The sequence below is a fragment of the Theropithecus gelada genome, chromosome 8 (assembly GCF_003255815.1).
Source record: "Theropithecus gelada isolate Dixy chromosome 8, Tgel_1.0, whole genome shotgun sequence".
NCBI classification, from domain to species: Eukaryota; Metazoa; Chordata; class Mammalia; order Primates; family Cercopithecidae; genus Theropithecus; species Theropithecus gelada.
Window position 1 is genome coordinate 146,797,292 of NC_037676.1, and position 19,138 is coordinate 146,816,429.

Below are 19,138 nucleotides of genomic sequence, written 5' to 3' on the forward strand. Positions count from 1 at the left end.
GGAGGCCGAGATGGGCGGATCACGAGGTCAGGAGATCGAGACCATCCTGGCTAACACGGTGAAACCCCATCTCTACTAAGAAATACAAAAAATAGCCGGGCGAGGTGGCAGCGCCTGTAGTCCCAGCTACTCGGGAGGCTGAGGCTGGAGAATGGCGTGAACCCGGGAGGCGGAGCTTGCAGTGAGCTGAGATCCGGCCACTGCACTCCAGCCTGGGCTACAGAGCGAGACTCCGTCTCAAAAAAAAAAAAAAAACAAAAACCAATTAGCTGAATATGGTGGTGTGCTCCTGTAGTCCCAGCTACTCAGGAAGCTGGGGCGGGAGGATCGCTTAAGCTCAGGGAGGCCAAAGCTGCAGTGAGCCATGATTGCACCACTGCTCTCCAGCCTGGGTGACAGAGTGAGACCCTGTCTAAAAAAAAATAAATAAATAAAAATAAAAAGAGGCCGGGCGCGGTGGCTCAAGCCTGTAATCCCAGCACTTTGGGAGGCCGAGGCGGGTGGATCACGAGGTCAGGAGATCGAGACCATCCTGGCTAACATGGTGAAACCCCGTCTCTACTAAAAATACAAAAAACTAGCCGGGCGTGGTGGTGGGCACCTGTAGTCCCAGCTACTCGGAGGCTGAGGCAGGAGAATGGCGTGAACCTGGGAGGCGGAGCTTGCAGTGAGCCGAGATCGCGCCACTGCACTCCAGCCTGGGTGACACAGCGCGAGACTCCGTCTCAAAAAAATAAAAATAAAAATAAAAAATAAAAAAAATAAAAAGAGCCCCAGGAATTTGGCCAGGCATGCTGGCTCACATCTGTAATTCCAGCACTTGGGGAGGCTGAGGTGGGAGGATCACTTGAAGCCAGGAGTTTGAGACCAGCCTGGGCAACACAGTGAGACCCCATCTCTAAAACAAACAACAAAAAAAGTAGAAACCCCACACATTTTACAAGCCAGTTGTGTCCCTCTGATTGATGTGGGGTCTTTCTGGACAAGGCCACATTCTCCATTGCCTGGGGGGTTGCTGAGGCAAGACCAGGAAGACATGGCACGCCCTGACCTGCTGGCCGGGCGGCAACCTGCTCCAGAACACTGGGCTGTGCGCCTGCTCAGCATGGCCACACCACCCAGGCGAGAAGTCAGGGCAGCAGCCAGGGGCAGAGTGCAGGTGCCTGTTCCTGGGATTTCTGCTCATGGCTGCTGGAAGCTGCTCCCAACCTGACATCAGGGGCTAGTGAGGCAGAGTGGATGGTGGCAGCCAGTATGGCAGGGGCCACCAAACCCTGAGGGCCAGCTGTGGTGTCAACCTCTCCATGGCCTGGGGACACTGAGGGGTGAAGGGCTCCAGAGTTTGGGAGATCTGGGGTTGAACTCCAGTCTGTTGCTCTGTGGCTGCAAAAGCTCAGATTTCACTTAATATCTTTCTGCCTCAGTTTCCTTCTCAGTTATGATGAAGATTCAACAAAACAATGTGCATGTAGTAAGGCCCTGAGCTCAGCACTGACACAGAAAACCCTTGGTAAATGTGAACCATCAGTTTCACATATCTGTGACTCTTTTTACCACTTAACAGATACTGCCTTAGGCCTGGGCCAGGCCTAGGGAAGGGCTGGCACACGGTCCCAGCACAGGGTGCCCTGCTGTGTCCCCAGGGAGGCGCCTTTCTGCTGTCCGTCTAGGGTTGCTGAGGGAGGATGGGGGGCTGGCAGGCGGCCGGAGGGTGGGGTAAGTGTGACGGGAGGTGAGGGCACGGGAAAGGCTTGCTGGTCAGATGCCACACTCTATCCCAGGAACGGACAGGGGTTCTGCCCAGTTGGGGCAGACATGAAGAAAGGTAAGAAGGCCAGAGGACCTGCCCCCATGCTGATGATCCCACCTGGCCAGGGGAGGAGGCTGGCACTGCCACGCGTGTGTGCCAAGCACCTCCTCAATGCAGGCCGAGGCCTGTGCCGAGCACCGGAGTCACAGATGGGGAAGCCCCGAGAGACCCAGACACTCTCCCCAGGCCATGCAGCACAGACCCAGTGGCAGCTAGGTGAGGACCACGCTAGGTGAGGACCATGCCCCATGGTGCCCAGAGTGTCTCTTAAGAGGTGAGGACCATGCCCCATGGTGCCCAGAGTGTCTCTTAAGAGGTCTCTCTGTGAAGGTCTCCCTGACGGGCCTTCACAGCCCCTCTTCCTGAGCCCAGCTCGTTCCCATGTCTCTGGGGCAAGTGGAACCCCAGGCCTCTCTCTCCTCCCCCTTCTCTAACCTGTCCTTCTCCTCCTCACCCTCCCTGCCATAACTCTCTGTAGGGCAGGGGCACCAGTGCAGAAAGACCATCTCCCCCATCTCTCAATAAAACAGAAATCAAACATCACAACACAGGTTGTTCAGTGGACACTTCCAAACTGCAAGGGAAGTTGGAAAATCTTAAGAGCGGTCGTGGCCTCTGAAAATGCTGAAGTCAGGCGGGCAGGGCAGACTCAGTGACAGAGGACAGGATGACACTCAGGGCCCTGAGGGCTGCTTCTCCCAGAGCCTATTTTTGGAGGAAGAATTGGGAGTGCTGCACATAAACCAAAGCAGAAACAAAACCACAGCCAGAAGCGCTTCCCTGTTGCTTTCGCTTCTACGAAACAGCTGCTGTGCACGCAAAGCCTGGATGGAGCCGGGAGAAGTGGGCAGCGGCAGCAGCCGACAGGCTCCCAACCCAATGCTGCAGGTTTCCGAGGAAAACACTCCGCCAAAGTTCCTGAGTCCAGACACAGTTATACTCACACAGAACAAGAAACCATACGTCTGAAATTCTGCTCGAAAAACAACTTCACTCCTCCAGGCCCGGGGTCCCCTGTGACCTCACACTCAGCTGTGTGCCCTCTGGGCGTGACCCTGCCAGGCTGCCTGCCAGGGCGACCCCACTGCTATCCCTGCTGTTCTGGGTGTGGTCTCTTGACAGCCTGAGTGCTGGTACCAAGCTGGTGGGACTTTTCTGTTTTTTCCTATCTCAGTATGCGGAGAACACCAGAAGCAACGTGCTTTTACCAGGCTGAGGTAATAGTACGCCTTCGCTGCAACTCAGGGCTGGGTTAGCTCCCTGGCTTTTGTTTATAATTTCTTTTTCCTGAGTGAACTGCGTCCATATAATTTATTTCACAGGGACTTTATTTCTTGCCATCTCACATGGCATCACACTGGTCCATTATGCTGACGGCAACTTGTGAAAGGAAGCACCAGGCATGCTCTGGGGGCAGAGTGGGGCTTCCAAGGCCTCCTGAGCCCAGCAGGCCTGGCTGGCTCTCATCTGTTCTGCTCTCAGCCCCTGTGGGGCTGGCATGGGGCTGGACACCAGCTCTCCTCCCACGTCCCAGAAGCACCCGCGTGGCTGTGGCACTCACACCTAGGCCTCCAGCATGTCCAGAGGGAAGCCTCACTCCTGACGGGAGCCCAGGTTGGCTGAGGGCGGCATCTCTTACCAGCGGCCACAGTGGAACCCTGGCACACTCAACATTCCACCCCAGGAGATGTTGGCACGGTCTGTAATTATGCCCAGCTTGCTGCATGGCAGGCCCTCTCACTGACTCCCCAAGGAAGATAAGTTCCCTCCTTCCAGAAGCCCTAGATCACAGGAAGGACTGGCTTGGCAGATTCCACTGGGTGCCTGCTCTCAACCAATCTACAAGTGCCAATCTGGCAAGCGTGAGTCCCACATCCATGTATCATGAGAACACACAGAGCATGCAGGTTTCAGCAAAAAAAGGACTGAGAACGTCTCAGGACAGGGTCTGGCTATCCACTTCCCAGCCCTGCTCCACCTTTCCAGCTAAACATGCATATATCACCCCAGGGCACTGCCGCCCCAGACATGCATGCATCACCCCAGGGTGCGGAAATCCCCCCGAGGCAGTGCCCTGCTGCTGCACACCGGCAGGCCTCCCTCATCCCCCTGTGGACCCAGTGTCTTCTTCTTCCAGACACCACTGAACCTCTGTCCCAAGGTCTCAGTGACAGGACGACAGCGACAAGGGAGGGGCACGAGGAGGTGGCCAAGCTGCCTGGTGTGGAGCAGCCCCCAACTAGGTCACTGGAGGAGGCCAGGCTGCCACCACCACACTGGCCAAGGGCCAGGGATCGCCCTCAGGGATGCACAGCACTACTCACAGCAAACGCTGGGCTGGGCCGCCCAATGCAGTGGCAAGGCCTCTGCTCCCTGCCAGGTCCAGAGGGAGCCCAATGCCCCACACAGAGCTCTATGTGGGCTGTCTCCTCCCAACCATTAGTTTACGGCCCAGAGGTGCAGCTGCTGGCCCTGTGTCAGGGGGGCCTGGCCAGCACATGGACACACTCGTGGTCTGAACAGAGATCTTCATCAGGCTGAATCGCCAGCCAGGTGAAAGGTGCCAGCCTCTGAGAGGGGCCAAAGGCACAGCAGAGGCAGAAGACACAGGAAGCGCAGCCACTGGAGGGTTGCGAGCACTGCGGACCTCCAGGAGGATCCTTGGACCTTCGTGGAGACCAACACCTGGTATGCCAGCTCGTGGGGCCAGAGTTGGCTCCATGGGACTGAAGGAGGCTGAGCCACCAGAATGGCCTGGCAGGTGTGAGGAGCAGGATGCTGGGGCGGGGTTAGCTCAGCAACCCATCCCCACTCCTGACATCCCCAGAGAGGCCAGAAGGTCCTCTTCACCTCACCTGGGACACCTGCTTCCCTGAAAGCTCTGTGGGAGCTGCAGATGAGCTCAGGGATACTGCCAGTGAGTCAGACTCTTGATTCTGGGTAGAATGGTGCCCTGGTGATGGCAGAGCTGAGGCGGTGCCTGGCAAACAAAGACCAGGTGGGCCCGTCCATCATGAAGGATGCAGTCGTGCTGGTCTGCTAAGCACATGCTGGGTCTGCAGGAAGCCCCAAGGCTGGTGACCAGAGCCAGGACCTGACCTGCCACAGTGGGGGTGGGTCTTCCACTACGAGCTCTGTCACTTTGCACTGACCACTGAGTTAGCTGCCCAGATCCATCTCACTGATGAGGAAACGGAAGCTCGGGAAGGCTATAAAACCTGTCCTCCATCCAATAGACACACTGCTGGGACCAGGGCAGGCTCTAAATCCCTGCCGCAACCCTAATGTTCAACAAACACAAACGTAAGAAACAAACCGTCACCACTTCCAAGCTCCAGCCGTTCAATCGTCTGTGCAAAATGCCAGAGCCCCCTCGGGTCCTCCATTTCCTCCCCAGCACCACAGTGCTCCTGGGTGGTCCGTGCTGCGGACACCCACCCCCCTACAGAAACAGCAGCTGGCCCTGGCCCTGCATCTCCTGCAGCCAACTGGTCATCACTCGGCCAAGGAGGAGAAATCCAGGTGCCTGCCCCTGCCTGGACATCCTGGGAGGTGGAGGGAGCGCCCTGCCCGCCCAGTGTGAAGGCAGTAGGTCTTGAGGGGAGTCTCCAGAACCTTCCAGCAGTCTGTGAGGCTGACCCAGGACTACTGGAAGCCAAAGCCCACCTCTCCACTGTGACTAGCGCCAACCTTCCAGAAGGGCCTGGCAAGTACTTTGGCACGTGTGGCCTGAGCTGCCAGGGGTGGACCTAACTGAGGACCCTCCAGCACTTTGCCGCTCCACCAGCAGGAGGGAAGCCCCTCAGGCTCCAGGCTGCCTAAGCTAGGCAGAGACAAAGTTCCTAGACAGGGGCTGCCAATGGGCCTGGGGCAACTCTAAGGGGCTTCTGCCCAGGCCCCTGGCACTGTGGCCTCTATGGCCTTTCCAGCTCTGGCCCTGTGGTGTTGCTGCTACGCGCCACACACCTCCCGCTCGCAGTGAACCTGGCTCGCTGAGGAGCCCACCCTCCCATCAGCAAACAGGGCCACGCCTGAGACACAGGTTCTACCTGTAGTGAAGAAGCTGGCCATCCGCACTGTAATCCCGGTAAATCTCATAGTCCTTCTCAAGGAACACGCCTGGTGGTGAAGAACTGAAATACAGTAAAATGAAAGAGACATGAATATAAGTGCAATCATTTAAAAATACCATAACCAGCCTCTCCCTGACTTAAGAATGTGGCACTGCCACCTCAATTTCCTAGAAATAACCTGGTTCCTGCCCACAGGCTGGATTCTTCATCTTCTGCCCTGAGTCCACCTCCTTCCAGCAGGGACACACCACTGTGGCCCATCCAGAGGCCGGGGGCGCCTGGGACACCTGGATTTCAGAAGCTTGAACCACTGGAGCTAGGGCTGCTGTTCTAAGGGCACAGAAATGGGGTTAGTGAGAATCACAGCTTCAGCCAGACATAAAAAGATGACCTGGGAAGGAAGTTTGGTTAGAAATACCCTTGGAGACTGTGACTGCTGAAGGTCAGGGTCTGGAACATAACAAATATCTGTGAAATGAATGGCTGAGTAGGCGATTATCCCGACAGATATTCACAGGTATGTGATCAAACCGGTAAGTATTTATGATTTAAAACAACTCTCAGTAGTCCAGAAGTAGAAGAAAATTTACTTAATCTGATTAAGAATATCCAAATTAAACTCAAGGCCCTCAGCGTATTCAGTGGCAAAAGGCTGAGAGCAAACCCATGAAAGTCAGGGCAAGAATTATTTATCCTTACCACCATTGTTTAATACAATATTGGAAGTGCTAGGCAATGCATTTGGACAAGAAAAAAAAAACCCATAAAAGATTCAAATATTTGAAAGGAAGACATAAAACTGATCATCAGTTGTCAGCCTAGAGGAATTAAAGCAATCGAATGAGCAACGAGCAGCAGTGTGGGGACTTCGCTTACGTGCCACCTGCCATCAGAGGCTGTGCTGTGTGGTGGTGACTGGCTGGAAACCAAGCCCACCTTTATTAAAACAACAAAAGTACTAGGCACAGGTCAGTGAGGAATGTGCTGTATCAATGTGAATGAAACTGTCAAGTCTTGTTGAGACACACAAAGGAAGACCTGAATACATAACAGAGAAACACACTCCTGAATGGGAAAATTCAATAAACATAAAGAGATGACTTCTTTCTAAATTAGTTAATACATTTAATGTCTTTTTTTTTTTTTTTTTGGCGGGGGGATGGAGTCTCACTCTCTCATCCTGGCTTGAGTGCAGTGGTGCGATCTTGATTTTGGCTCACTGCAACCTCCATCTCCCAGGTTCAAGCAATTCTCCTGCTTTGGCCTCCCAAGTAGCTGGGACTATAGGCCCCTGCCACCACGCCTGGCTAATTTTTGTGTTTTTATTAGAGACAGGGTTTTGCCATGTTGGTCAGGCTAGTCTCGAACTCCTGACATCAGGTGATCCACCTGCCTTGGCCTCCCAAAGTGCTGGGATTACAGGCGTGAGCCACCACGCCCAGCCATATAATTCTAGTAATAATTTCATTAAGTGGTGACAGTAGGGAGCTGAAGAAAAATTTCCAGCAGGAGTGCTTTCAGAACTTAAGAATGTTTGGTATGTTCATCCCCTACTCTGCTCCCTGCAAAAAGCCCCATGTAAAAATAGCTGAGAAGTAATCCAGAAAGGATTTTTTTTTTTTTTTTTTTTGAGACGGAGTCTCGCTCTGTCACCCAGGCTGGAGTGCAGTGGCCGGATCTCAGCTCACTGCAAGCTCCGCCTCCCGGGTTCCCGCCATTCTCCTGCCTCAGCCTCCCGAGTAGCTGGGACTACAGGCGCCCGCCACCTTGCCTGGCTAGTTTTTTTGTATTTTTTTTTTAGTAGAGACGGGGTTTCACCGTATTAGCCAGGATAGTCTCGATCTCCTGACCTCGTGATCCGCCCGTCTCGGCCTCCCAAAGTGCTGGGATTACAGGCTTGAGCCACCGTGCCCGGCCGCAGAAAGGATTATATAAACAGTAATGTAAAGCTACATAATTAGGCTGGGCATGGTGGCTCATGCCTGTAATCCCAGCACTTTGGGAGGCTGAGGTGGTGGGTGGATCACTTGAGGTCAGGAGTTCAAGACCAGCCTGGCCAACATGGCAAAACCTCATCTCTACGAAAAATGCAAAAACTAGGGCCGGGCACAGTAGCTCACACCATAATCCCAGCACTTTGGGAGGCCGAGGTAGGCGGATCACAAGGTCAAGAGTTCGAGACCAGCCTGGCAATATGGTGAAACCCTGTCTCTACTAAAAATATAAAAAATTAGCCAGGTGTGGTGGTGCACACCTGTAGTGCCAGCTACTCGGGAGGCTCAGGCAGGAGAATGGCTTGAACCTGGGAGGCGGAGCTTGCAGTGAGCCGAGATCACTCAACTGCACTCCAGCCTGGGTGACAGAGTGAGACTCTGTCTCAAAAAAAAAAAAACAAAAAAAACCCCCCAAACTAGCCAGGTATGGTGATGAATGCCTGTGGTCACCGTATCAGGAGAACTGTTTGAACCTGGGAGGTGGAGGTTTGCAGCGAGCCGAGATCATGCAACTACACTCCAGCCTGGTGACAGAGTGAGACTCCGTCTCAAACAAACCAACCCCAAAACTAGCCGGTACGGTGACACATGCCTGTGGTCACCGTATCAGGAGAATCACTTGAACCCGGGAGGTGGAGGTTTGCAGTGAGCCGAGATCATGCAACTGCACTGCAGCCTGGGTGACGGAGCGACTGTGTCTCAAAAAAAAAACCAAAAAGCTACATAATTAAAGCAGTGTGGTACTAGTAGACGGATGGATTCTGGAATGCAACAGAAAGCCCAAGTATTGACCCAAATATATACAAGAATTCAGGAGACAGGGATTAAAATTTTTATACACAGCAAGTAGGCTGGAGACCAGTCATGTGTCTGGCGACAGGGACTAGGTAAGCACATTGCTCCTACTGAGAAATATGACGTGGCTGCTGAAATATGGTTGTGGTAAAATATTTTAAAAACCTCAAGGATATATGCCAGAAAATTAATGCAGGTTGATGAACCCTTATCTAAAATGCTTGGGATTTAAATGTTTTGGATTTTGGATTTTTAGGATTTTGGAATATCTACATATACATATACAAAATGAGGTATCTTGGAATAGGACCCAAGTCGAAATACAAAATTCATTTATGTTTCATATATATCTTATCCACACAACCTGAAGGCAATTTTAAATAATATGTTTAATAATTTTGTGCATGAAACAAAGTTCTGACTGTCTTTTAACTGCAGGTTAGGTGTGGCATTTTCCACTTGTGGCATCATGTTGACACTCAAAAAGTTCCAGATTATGGAGCATTTTGAATTTTGTGTGCTTGGCCTGTGGTAGACAGTACTAATATCTATTACAAGTGTTTATTTTCTTTTATGTAATTATACATATCTTCTATGACGAAAGTACACTGCTTCTCAAATAAAAAGGTCATTTAAAAAATGTTTTAAAATCAGTTGTATAAATAAATGGCAAAGTGGCCGGGCACAGTGACTCACGCCTGTAATCCCAGCACTTTGGGAGGCCAAGGTGGGGAGATCACTTGAGGTCAAGAGTTCGAGACTAGCCTGACCAACATGGTGAAACCCCGTCTCTACTAAAAATACAATAAATAGCCAGGTGTGGTGGTGGGCGCCTGTAATCCCAGCTACTCGGGAGGCTGAGTCAGGAGAATTGCTTGAACTCAGGAGGCGGAGGTTGCAGTGAGCTGAGATCTTGCCACTGCACTCCAGCCTGGGCAACAGAACGAGACTCCATCTCAAAAACAAAACAAAATAAAAAAAACAAGTGGGAAATGTTGAAGTTGGCTGGTGGTCAATATCTTCAAACACGTACTTATGGTACAGAACAAAAAGCCAGAAATATGGAATATGTCTATGTGGAAAACCACACAGGCGAAGACATCTCCACTACTGCTGTATCTGTATCAGCGCATCCCTCCTGCCGTTTCTGACTGGTCACCTGACTGAGGCCCTGCAAGTGAGTCTTCAGTGTCCTGCTCTTGAGGAGCAGTGGAGTGTGGGCTCTTCTGTTACTGAACTAGATGAGTATCGTGTTCCTGAGGCAGTAATGCCGTGGCTGTGCTAGCAGAGCACTCTGTCGACACTACTGCAGCAAGTACTCATCACAAGAGACTCAACTTACACAGTTGTCAGAAACTCTGAAATGAAGCATTTCATCACAGCAGAATTACTTTACAAAAATAAAAATGACCCTTACACTAATGTATGTTCTCACGTGACTCACTCGTCGTTCACTGATGGGAAGTTAATGACCTTGTGTTGATTACAGCATCTAAAACTGTGTCAAGAGATGATAAACTTGCTTAAGACTATTAGCCTTTTGGCAAGAAAAGTTGCTTGAGGAATTGAGGACAGTGAGAGCAACACAACAGCCCTAAGACCCCAGTGGTTTCCGTCACACTCCAGTGGTTTCCGTCGGACTCCAGTGGTTTCCGTCGGACTCCAGTGGTTTCCATCACACTCCAGGGGTTTCCGTCAGACCCCCGTGGTTTCTGTCACACGCCAGTGGTTTCCGTCACACTCCAGTGGTTTCCATCACACTCCAGTGGTTTCCGTCACACTCCAGTGGTTTCCATCACACTCTAGTGGCTTCCGTCAGACCCCAGTGGTTTCCGTTGGACCCCAGTGGTTCCCACAACACTCCAGTGGTTTCCATCACACTCCAGTGGTTTCCGTCACACTCCAGTGGTTTCCGTCAGACCCCAGTGGTTTCCGTCAGACCCCAGTGGTTTCCGTCGGACTCCAGGGGTTTCCGTCAGACCCCAGTGGTTTCCATCACACGCCAGTGGCTTCCGTCAGACCCCAGTGGTTTCCGTCAGACCCCAGTGGTTTCCATCACACTCCAGTGGTTTCCATCACACTCCAGTGGTTTCCGTCACACTCCAGGGGTTTCCGTCAGACCCCCGTGGTTTCCGTCACACGCCAGTGGTTTCCGTCACACTCCAGTGGTTTCCGTCACACNGATTTCCATTACCCTCCAGTGGTTTCCATCAGACCCCAGTGGTTTCCATCAGACTCCAGTGGTTTCCATCACACTCTAGTGGTTTCCATCAGACCCCAGTGGTTTCCATCAGACCCTAGTGGTTTCCACTGGACTTCAGTGGTTTTCATCGGACTCACTCCGGTGGTTTCCATAGGACCCCAGTGGTTTCCTTGGCTCTTGATGAGCTGACAGATGTTACTGGTACTGCTGTGTTTGAAGGAGTCAATGTTGAGCTTGAAGTGACCAAAAAATTAGCCTCTATCACTTGCTCTATGTGGAACAACTGGAACACACAGTATTTTCAAATAAGTTGTAAAAATACTAATTTTGTATGACCTGAAGTGGAATCTACTAAGATGAACTACAACTGATCATGCTAAGAATATACATGGATCAGAAAAGGCTTACTTAGACAAACTTACAAAGCATATGAAAACTGAAGATCATGTGAAAATATAAGCCTATGTTGATTATGTTATTCATTAGCAGATACTTTGTAAAAAATATTTGCATCTATTAGGAGTTACTGAAACAGTGGCGTCAACATGAACTCCATGCATTCTCATGACTTAGCCATCATTAGTTCCATGAATTTTTGTCAGAAATCGATGATACATATTCTCACATTCCTGAGCACACAAAGTTCAACAGCTTAGCAGTGGCAAAGTTTTACTGTCATTTTTTAGAAAACTCTGGGCCAAGACTAAAATTTTCTTCATGAGAAAAACCTCCCTCAACCACTGTTAAACACTAAAAAGGGCTGGGCATCATGGCTCAGCCCTAAAATCCCAATGCTTTAGGGGGCTGAGTTAAGAGGATCACTTGAGGCGAGGAGTTCAAGACCAGCCTGGCAAGATAGTGAGACCTTATCTCTACAAAAAAAAAAAAAGAAAGAAAGAAAAGAAAAGAAAATTAGCTGGGCACAGTGGCATATGCCTATAGTCCTAGCTGCTCTGGAGGAAGATCACTGGAGTCCAGGAGTTCAAGGCTGCAGTGAGCTGTGATTACACCACTGCATTCTAGCATGGGTAACAGCAAGACCTTGTCTCTAAAAAAAATTAACTAATTAAAATAAATAAATGCACAATTAATGACTTTGGAAATTAATTTTTGTTGCAGACTTGACAACATTTCTTAATGAATTCAACCTAACATTACAAAGCAAACGGTGCTTACGTGCGAAACTTATATTGCAGTGAAGTTATTTCGATGACAACTAACGTCTGAATCATAAGTAATGTTGGCTGGGCGCAGTGGCTCACGCCTGTAATCCCAGCATTTTGGGAGGCAGAGGCGGGCGGATCACGAGGTCAGGAGATCTAGACTATCCTAATACAGTGAAAGCTGGTCTCTACTAAAAACACAAAAAATTAGCCAGGTGTGGTGGCAGGAGCCTGTAGTCCCAGCTACTCGGGAGACTGAAGCAGGAGAGTTATGAACCTGGGAGGTGGAGCTTGCAGTGAGCTGAGATGGCGCCACTGCACTCTAGCCTGGGCAACAGAGCGAGACTCTGTCTCAAAAAAAAGAAAAAAAAAAAAGTAATGTCAAGCTGCTTTATCTACTTCCCATGGTGTCTAAAATTAAAACAGAAAGTGAGATTTCCATTCCCACACAAATTTGCAGCAGATATATTTTCTGAGCTCAAAATATAGATCCAGCAGAATTTGATAAATGTCTTCCAAATCATATGCTCATGGACTGATACCAGTATTTGGCAGTATCTATCTGTGTAAAAAGACATTTTTGCAGATGAAGCGTGTAAAATGTCATCACAAATAACAACAGATGAACATCTGCAATTGGTTCTGATAGGAATGCCAACTCCTTTTGGTTTCTCGGAGCAACAGCACCAGCCCCCCGTTGTTCCCTGAGCACACCAAATACTCTTCCTTCTCGGGACGTGGCACTGGTGCTTCCTCTGCTGGGATGGCTTCTCCTCGTATATCAAACAACTTTTGCTCACAAGATTTAAGTTCTTGCTCAAAATGCACGGAATCTCTACCAATAACTTGGAGAAGGGGAAAAAAGGGGGAACAATTATAAGAAAACTCAATCAGCTGAATCTAACCCCAAATTGACACAAATGATAGCCATTGAGAAAGACATTAAAAGTTACTAAAGTCCGTATGTTCAAAAAGCTAGAGAAATGACTGAATATGTTAAGTAGAGACATAAAATACACAAAAAAGAACCCAATCAAAGCTTTAGAGATAAGCATTATGATGTCTGAAATGAAAAATACACTGGGGCTGGGCATAGAGGCTCACACCTATAATACGAGCACTCTGAGGGGCTGAGGCGGGAGGACCACTTGAGGCCAGGAGTCTGAGACCAGCCTGGGCAACATAGTGAGATCTCTTAAAAAAAAAAAAAAAAAAGTAAAAAATTGGCTAGGCACAGTGACTGAGTCTGTAATCCCAGCACTTTGGGAGGCCAAGACGGGCAGATCATCTGAGGTCAGGAGTTCGAGACCAGCCTGACTAATATGATGAAGCCCTGTCTCTCCTAAAAAACACAAAAATTAGCCGGGCACGGAAGCATGTGCATGTAATCCTAGCTACTTGGGAGGCTGAGACAGGAGAATCGCTTGAACCTGGGAGGCAGACGTTGCTGTGAGCCGAGATTGCACCATTGCACTTCAGCCCGGGAAACAAGAGTGAAATTCCATCTCAAAAAAAAAAAATTATATATATATAAATTAGCCCAGTGTGGTAACATGTGCCTGTAGTCTCAGCTACTTGGGAGGCTGAGAGGATTGTCTGGGCCCAGGAGGTTGAGGCTGCAGTGAGCTGAGACTGCATCACTGCATTCCAGCCTGGGCAACAGCAAGGCCTTGCCTCAAAACAAAACAAAATCAAATCCACCACTAGAAAGAAAAAAAAGTTTAGTGAATTTGAAAGCACAACAATAGAAATGATCCAAAATTAAACCTACAAAAAACAAAGAGGAAAAACAAAGAAAAGAGAAAGTGGGACTGAGCGCAGTGGTTCATGCCTGTAATCCCACTACTCAGGGAGGCCAAGGCAGGTGGATCACTTGAGGTCAGGAGTACAAGGTCAGCCTGGGCAATGTGGTGAAACCATGTCTCTACTAAAAATAGAAAAATTAGCCAGGTGTGGTGGCGTGTGCCTGTAATCCCAGTCACTCGGGAGGCTGAGGCAGGGAATCGCTTGAACCCAGGAGGTGGAGGTTGCAGTGAGCCGAGATTGTGCCACTGCACTCCAGCCTGGGCGATAGAGCGAGATTTCATCTTTTTTATTTTATTTTATTTATTTTTTATTTTTTTATTTTTTGAGACGGAGTCTCGCTCTGCCGCCCAGGCTGGAGTGCAGTGGCCGGATCTCAGCTCACTGCAAGCTCCGCCTCCCAGGTTCACACCATTCTCCTGCCTCAGCCTCCGGAGTAGCTGGGACTACAGGCACCGCCACCTTGCCCGGCTACTTTTTTTTTTTTTTTTTGTATTTTTTTAGTAGAGACGGGGTTTCACCGTGTTAGCCAGGATGGTCTCGATTGCCTGACCTCGTGATCCACCCGTCTTGGCCTCCCACAGTGCTGGGATTACAGGCTTGAGCCACTGAGCCCGGCTGACTCCATCTTAAAAAAGGAAAGAAAAGGAAAGAAAAGAGAAGAGGAAATCATCCCATGGAGTCAGAGAGCTGCAGGACGACTTCAAGTGACCTGAAACATAACTGGAGTGCTGGGTGGGGGTTTGGGCACACACAGAATCTAAGGAAAGGGCCAGGCACAGTGGCTCACACTTGTCGCACTATGGGAGGCTGAGATGGGAGGATCGCTTGAGCCCAGGAGTTTGAGACCAGCCTGGGAAACACAGAGAGACACCATCTCTACAGAAAAAAAAAAAATTTGGCAGGGTATGGAGGTGTGTAAGCTTGTGGTCCCAGCTACTCAGGAAGCAGAGGTGGGAGGATTGGGAGGATCGCTTGAGCCCAGGAGGTTGAGGCTGCCATCATTTGTGATTGTGCCACTGCACTTCAGCCTGGGCTACAGAGCGAGACCCTGCCTTAAAAAAAAAAAAAAAAAAAAAAAAAAAAAAAAAGTTTTGTTTTGGAAGAAAAAAAATGACTGAAAATTTCTCAAACGTGATGAAGACTATAAACTGATAGGTCCAAGAAGCTACATGAACCCCAAGCATAAGAAACATGAAGAAAATGACATAAACGCCTATCTTAAGCAAATTGCTTAAAATGAGCAAAATAGAGAAAATAAAGGAGCTAGAGCCAGGTGTGGTGGCTCACTCCTGTAAATTCAGCACTTTGGGGGCCAAGGCAGGTGGATTGCTTGAGTCCAAGAGTTTGAGACCACCCTGGGCAACATGGTAAAACCCCATCTCTACCAAAAATACAAAAACAAGCTGGGTGTGGTGGTGGGCACCTGTGGTCTCAGGTGCTGAGGTCAGGGGATGGTTTGAGACTGGGAGGCAAAGGGGTGCAATGAGCAGAGATTCCACTCCAGCCTGGGTGACAGAGCCAGACCCTGTCTCAAAAAAACAGAATGAAATCGGCTGGGTATGGTGGCTCATGCCTGTAATCCCAGCACTTTGGGAGGCCAAGGTGGGCAGATCACTTGAGGTCAGGAGTTTGAGGCCAGCCTAGCCAACATGTTGAAACCCTGGCTCTACTAAAAATAGAAAATTAGCTGGGCATGGTGGTGCATGCCTCTAATCCCAGATACTTGGGAGACTGGGGCAGGAGATTTGCTGGAAACCAGGAGGCAGAGGCTGCAGTGAGCCGAGATCACACCACTGTATCCAGCCTAGGTGACAGAGTAAGACTCCATCTCAAAAAAAAAAAAAAGGAGTTAGAGTTAAAAGACACGTTATGTAAAGAAATACAAAGATAAGAATGACAGCTGATTTCTTGTTAGAAATAATGCAAGCCAGAAGACAATGAAGTGGCAAAAAGAATAAATCTTAACCTACACCCAGCAAAAGTAGCCTTCAAAAATGAAGATGAGGCCAGGCGTGGTGGCTGATGCCTGTAATCCCAGCACTTTGGAAGGCTGAGGTGGGCAGATCAACTGAGGTCAGGAGTTCGAGATCAGCCCGGCCAACATGGTGAAATCCTGTCTTTATCAAAAAAATACAAAAATTAGCAGGGTGTGGTGGTGCACGCCTGTAGTCCCAGCTACTCGGGAGGCTAAGGCAGGAGAATCACATGAACCTGGCGGGCAGCAGTTGCAGTGAGCTGAGATCACACCACTGCACTCCAGCCTGGGCAACAGAGTAAGATTCCGTCTCAAAAAAAAAAAAAAAAAAATGATGGAAGACTTTTTCAAAAACACAAAAGCTAAAAGAAGTCATTACCAGCAGCAGACTTGCACTTCAGTAAATGTTACATGAAGTCCTTGAAGCAGAAAGAAATGCCACCAGATGGACATGAATCTGGATCCACATAAGCAATCAAGAGCACGGGAAACAGGAACTGTGTGGGCTGATGTAGAAATGTTTGCTTAGTATTAAAATCTCTTTAAATGATACCTGACTGTTTAAAGTAAAAATGATAATGTATTGAGACATTGATAACATGTAGAAAAGTAACATACTTGACAGCAACAGGACAAAATTGGAGAGAAATGGAGCCTAATAAATGCTGTTAGCTTCTTACATCATTTATGAAGCGGGATAATATCATTTGAAAGTTGATGATGATAAGTTAAGATAAGATAATACATAAACCCTAAAACAATCACTAACAAATAGCAAAGACCATAATTAAGAATCCAACAAAAGGAGATAAACGTGAATTTAAAAATGCTTGATTAATGCAGAAGGAAAAAAAAAAAAAAAGAAAAAGGGATTGAGAACAAAAGAGACAACAAACCAAACAGCAAGATGACAGATTTAAGCCTAACCATATACATCATCGCATTGTGTTAATGGTCTAAATCCCCCAATAAACAGGCAGGGATGTTCAGATTGAATAAAAACATGTGACCTAATAATATGATGACTACAAGAAAAATCATAATAAAGACAAAAGAACAGGTAAAAAGTAAAAGGTTGAAAAAAGAAGTACCATGCTAACACGAATCAAAAGAAAGCTGGAGTGCCAATATTAATGTAAGTAGATTTTGGAGCAAAGAATATTTCTAGGAACAAAGAGGGTCAATGATGACGGGATTGATCCGTCAAGAAGACATAATCCTAAATGTTTATGTACCTAACTACAGAGCCTCAAAATACTCCTGGGTATTTTGAGAGAAATAAAAATGTATGTCCAAACAAAGACTTGTACATGAACGTTCACAGCAGTTTTTTTTGTTTGTTTGTTTGGTTTCTTTTGAGACGGAGTCTCGTTCTGTCACCCAGGCAGCTCTGTCACCCAGGCTGGAGTGCAGTGGCCGGATCTCAGCTCACTGCAAGCTCTGCCTCCCGGGTTTACGCCATTCTCCTGCCTCAGCCTCCCAAGTAGCTGGGACTACAGGCGCCGCCACCTCGCCCAGCTAGTTTTTTGTATTTTTTAGTAGAGACAGGGTTTCACCAGGTTAGCCAGGATGGTCTCGATCTCCTGACCTTGTGATCCGCCCGTCTCGACCTCCCAAAGTGCTGGGATTACAGGCTTGAGCCACTGCGCCCGGCCTCACAGCAGTTTTATCTGTAATAGCCCAAACCTCCAAACAACCCCAATGCCCATCAAAAGGTAGTACATCCATACAGTGGTACCTACTAGGCAGTGAAAAAGGAATAAATACTGATACATGCAACAACATGTCAAAGCAGTTACATGCGGTGGAAGATGACAAAAAAGAGAGCATACTGCTTGAGCCCTTTTATGTAAAATTCTACAAAACACAAACTAATCTACAGTGAAAGAGGTAGATGGATGGTTCCTTAGGAACGTGGCGGATTGTGCAGAGACAGGCGGGGGGACAGGAGGGCAAGGAGGCTTCTGGCACCAGTGGAAAGTGCCTTAATTGTGGTGATGGTCATGGGTGTATACATACAAGACCTATCAAAATACTGCTTTAAAAGTGTGTGGTTTATTGCCTTTCAATTTTCCTTCCATAAAGTTGGCACACTTGGAGAGACAGAAACATCAGGGCAAGGGCAGGAAGATATCCATCCAAATGTTAACAAAAACACAGAGTAGTAGGTGTGGGGAACATGAAGACAGAGAGGACAACAGAAAAGCTTATATGCTGAGGCTGGCGCAGTGGCTCAGGCCTGTAATTCCAGCACTTTGGGAAGTTGGGGCGGGCAGATTACTAGAGGTCAAGAGTTCGAGACCAGCCTGGCCAACATGGTGAAACCACATCTCTACTAAAAATACAACAATTAACCAGGCGTGGTGGCTCATGCCTGTAATCCCAGCTACTCAGGAGGCCAAGGCAGGAAAATTGCTTGATCCTGGGAGGCGGAGGTTGCCGTGAGCTGAGATCGTGCCATTGCACTCCAGCCTAGGTGACAAGAATGAAACTCTGTCTCAAAAAAAAGAAAAAAGAAAGAAAAAAAAAGCTTATAAGCCGAGCAGAACATGAGATGATGAACTAAACCCTCTTATTACAGCGGCAATCTCATCAATGACTGTAACAATCCTGCCAAACAAAAGACGGGTGTTTGGACTAGATTTAAAATATAAGCCAAACGGCTATACATCATTTACAAGAAATAGACCGGATGGATGAAGGAGGCAAATTCTAACCAAAGAGAAACAATGGCACCACAAACTCTAAAAGTTGACTTCAAGGCATTTTTTTTTTAAGTAAGTGCACACTAAATGATAAAAACTATAGTAGAGTGAATAATAAACCAGTGACATAGTCATGTATCATCATCATGATGAAGTGCCGTGCACCCTTCACGACCACACGTGCTGTCCTCTGCACGAACCGCAGCACGGTGGGTCTATTTACACCGGCGTCACCGCAGACTTGTGACTACAGTGTTGTACACAACCACACTAGGTCATATAAAATTTTCAGCTCCATTATAATCCATGAGACCACTCTCATATATGCAGCGTGCTGCTGACTGAAATGTTATGTGGCACATGACTGTATTATAAAGACACCTATCTACCCAAACTAATCCATAATTCAACACAATTCTAGTCAAAATCCCAACAGAGTGGCCGGGAGCAGCGGCTCACGCCTGTAATCCCAGCACTTTGGGAGGCTGAGGTGGGCGGATCACGAGGTTAAGAGATCGAGACCATCCTGTCCAACGTGGTGAAACCTTGTCGCTACTAAAAATACAAAAATTAGCCGGGCGAGGTGGTGGGCGCCTGTAGTCCCAGCTACTCGG

At 48.5% G+C, this 19,138-nt stretch overlaps 1 protein-coding gene across 2 annotated transcripts in view; it reads right to left on the minus strand.

The window, feature by feature from the left end:
• The window catches only part of ARHGAP39 (Rho GTPase activating protein 39), a 142,524-nt gene that overhangs the window by 21,049 nt on the left and 102,337 nt on the right, over positions 1-19,138 (minus strand). For both annotated transcript variants that reach the window (XM_025395395.1, XM_025395394.1), the window contains exon 4: positions 5,860-5,943. In XM_025395395.1, coding sequence (XP_025251180.1) covers positions 5,860-5,943 — 84 coding nt within the window. The remainder of the gene's footprint in view (positions 1-5,859; positions 5,944-19,138) is intronic.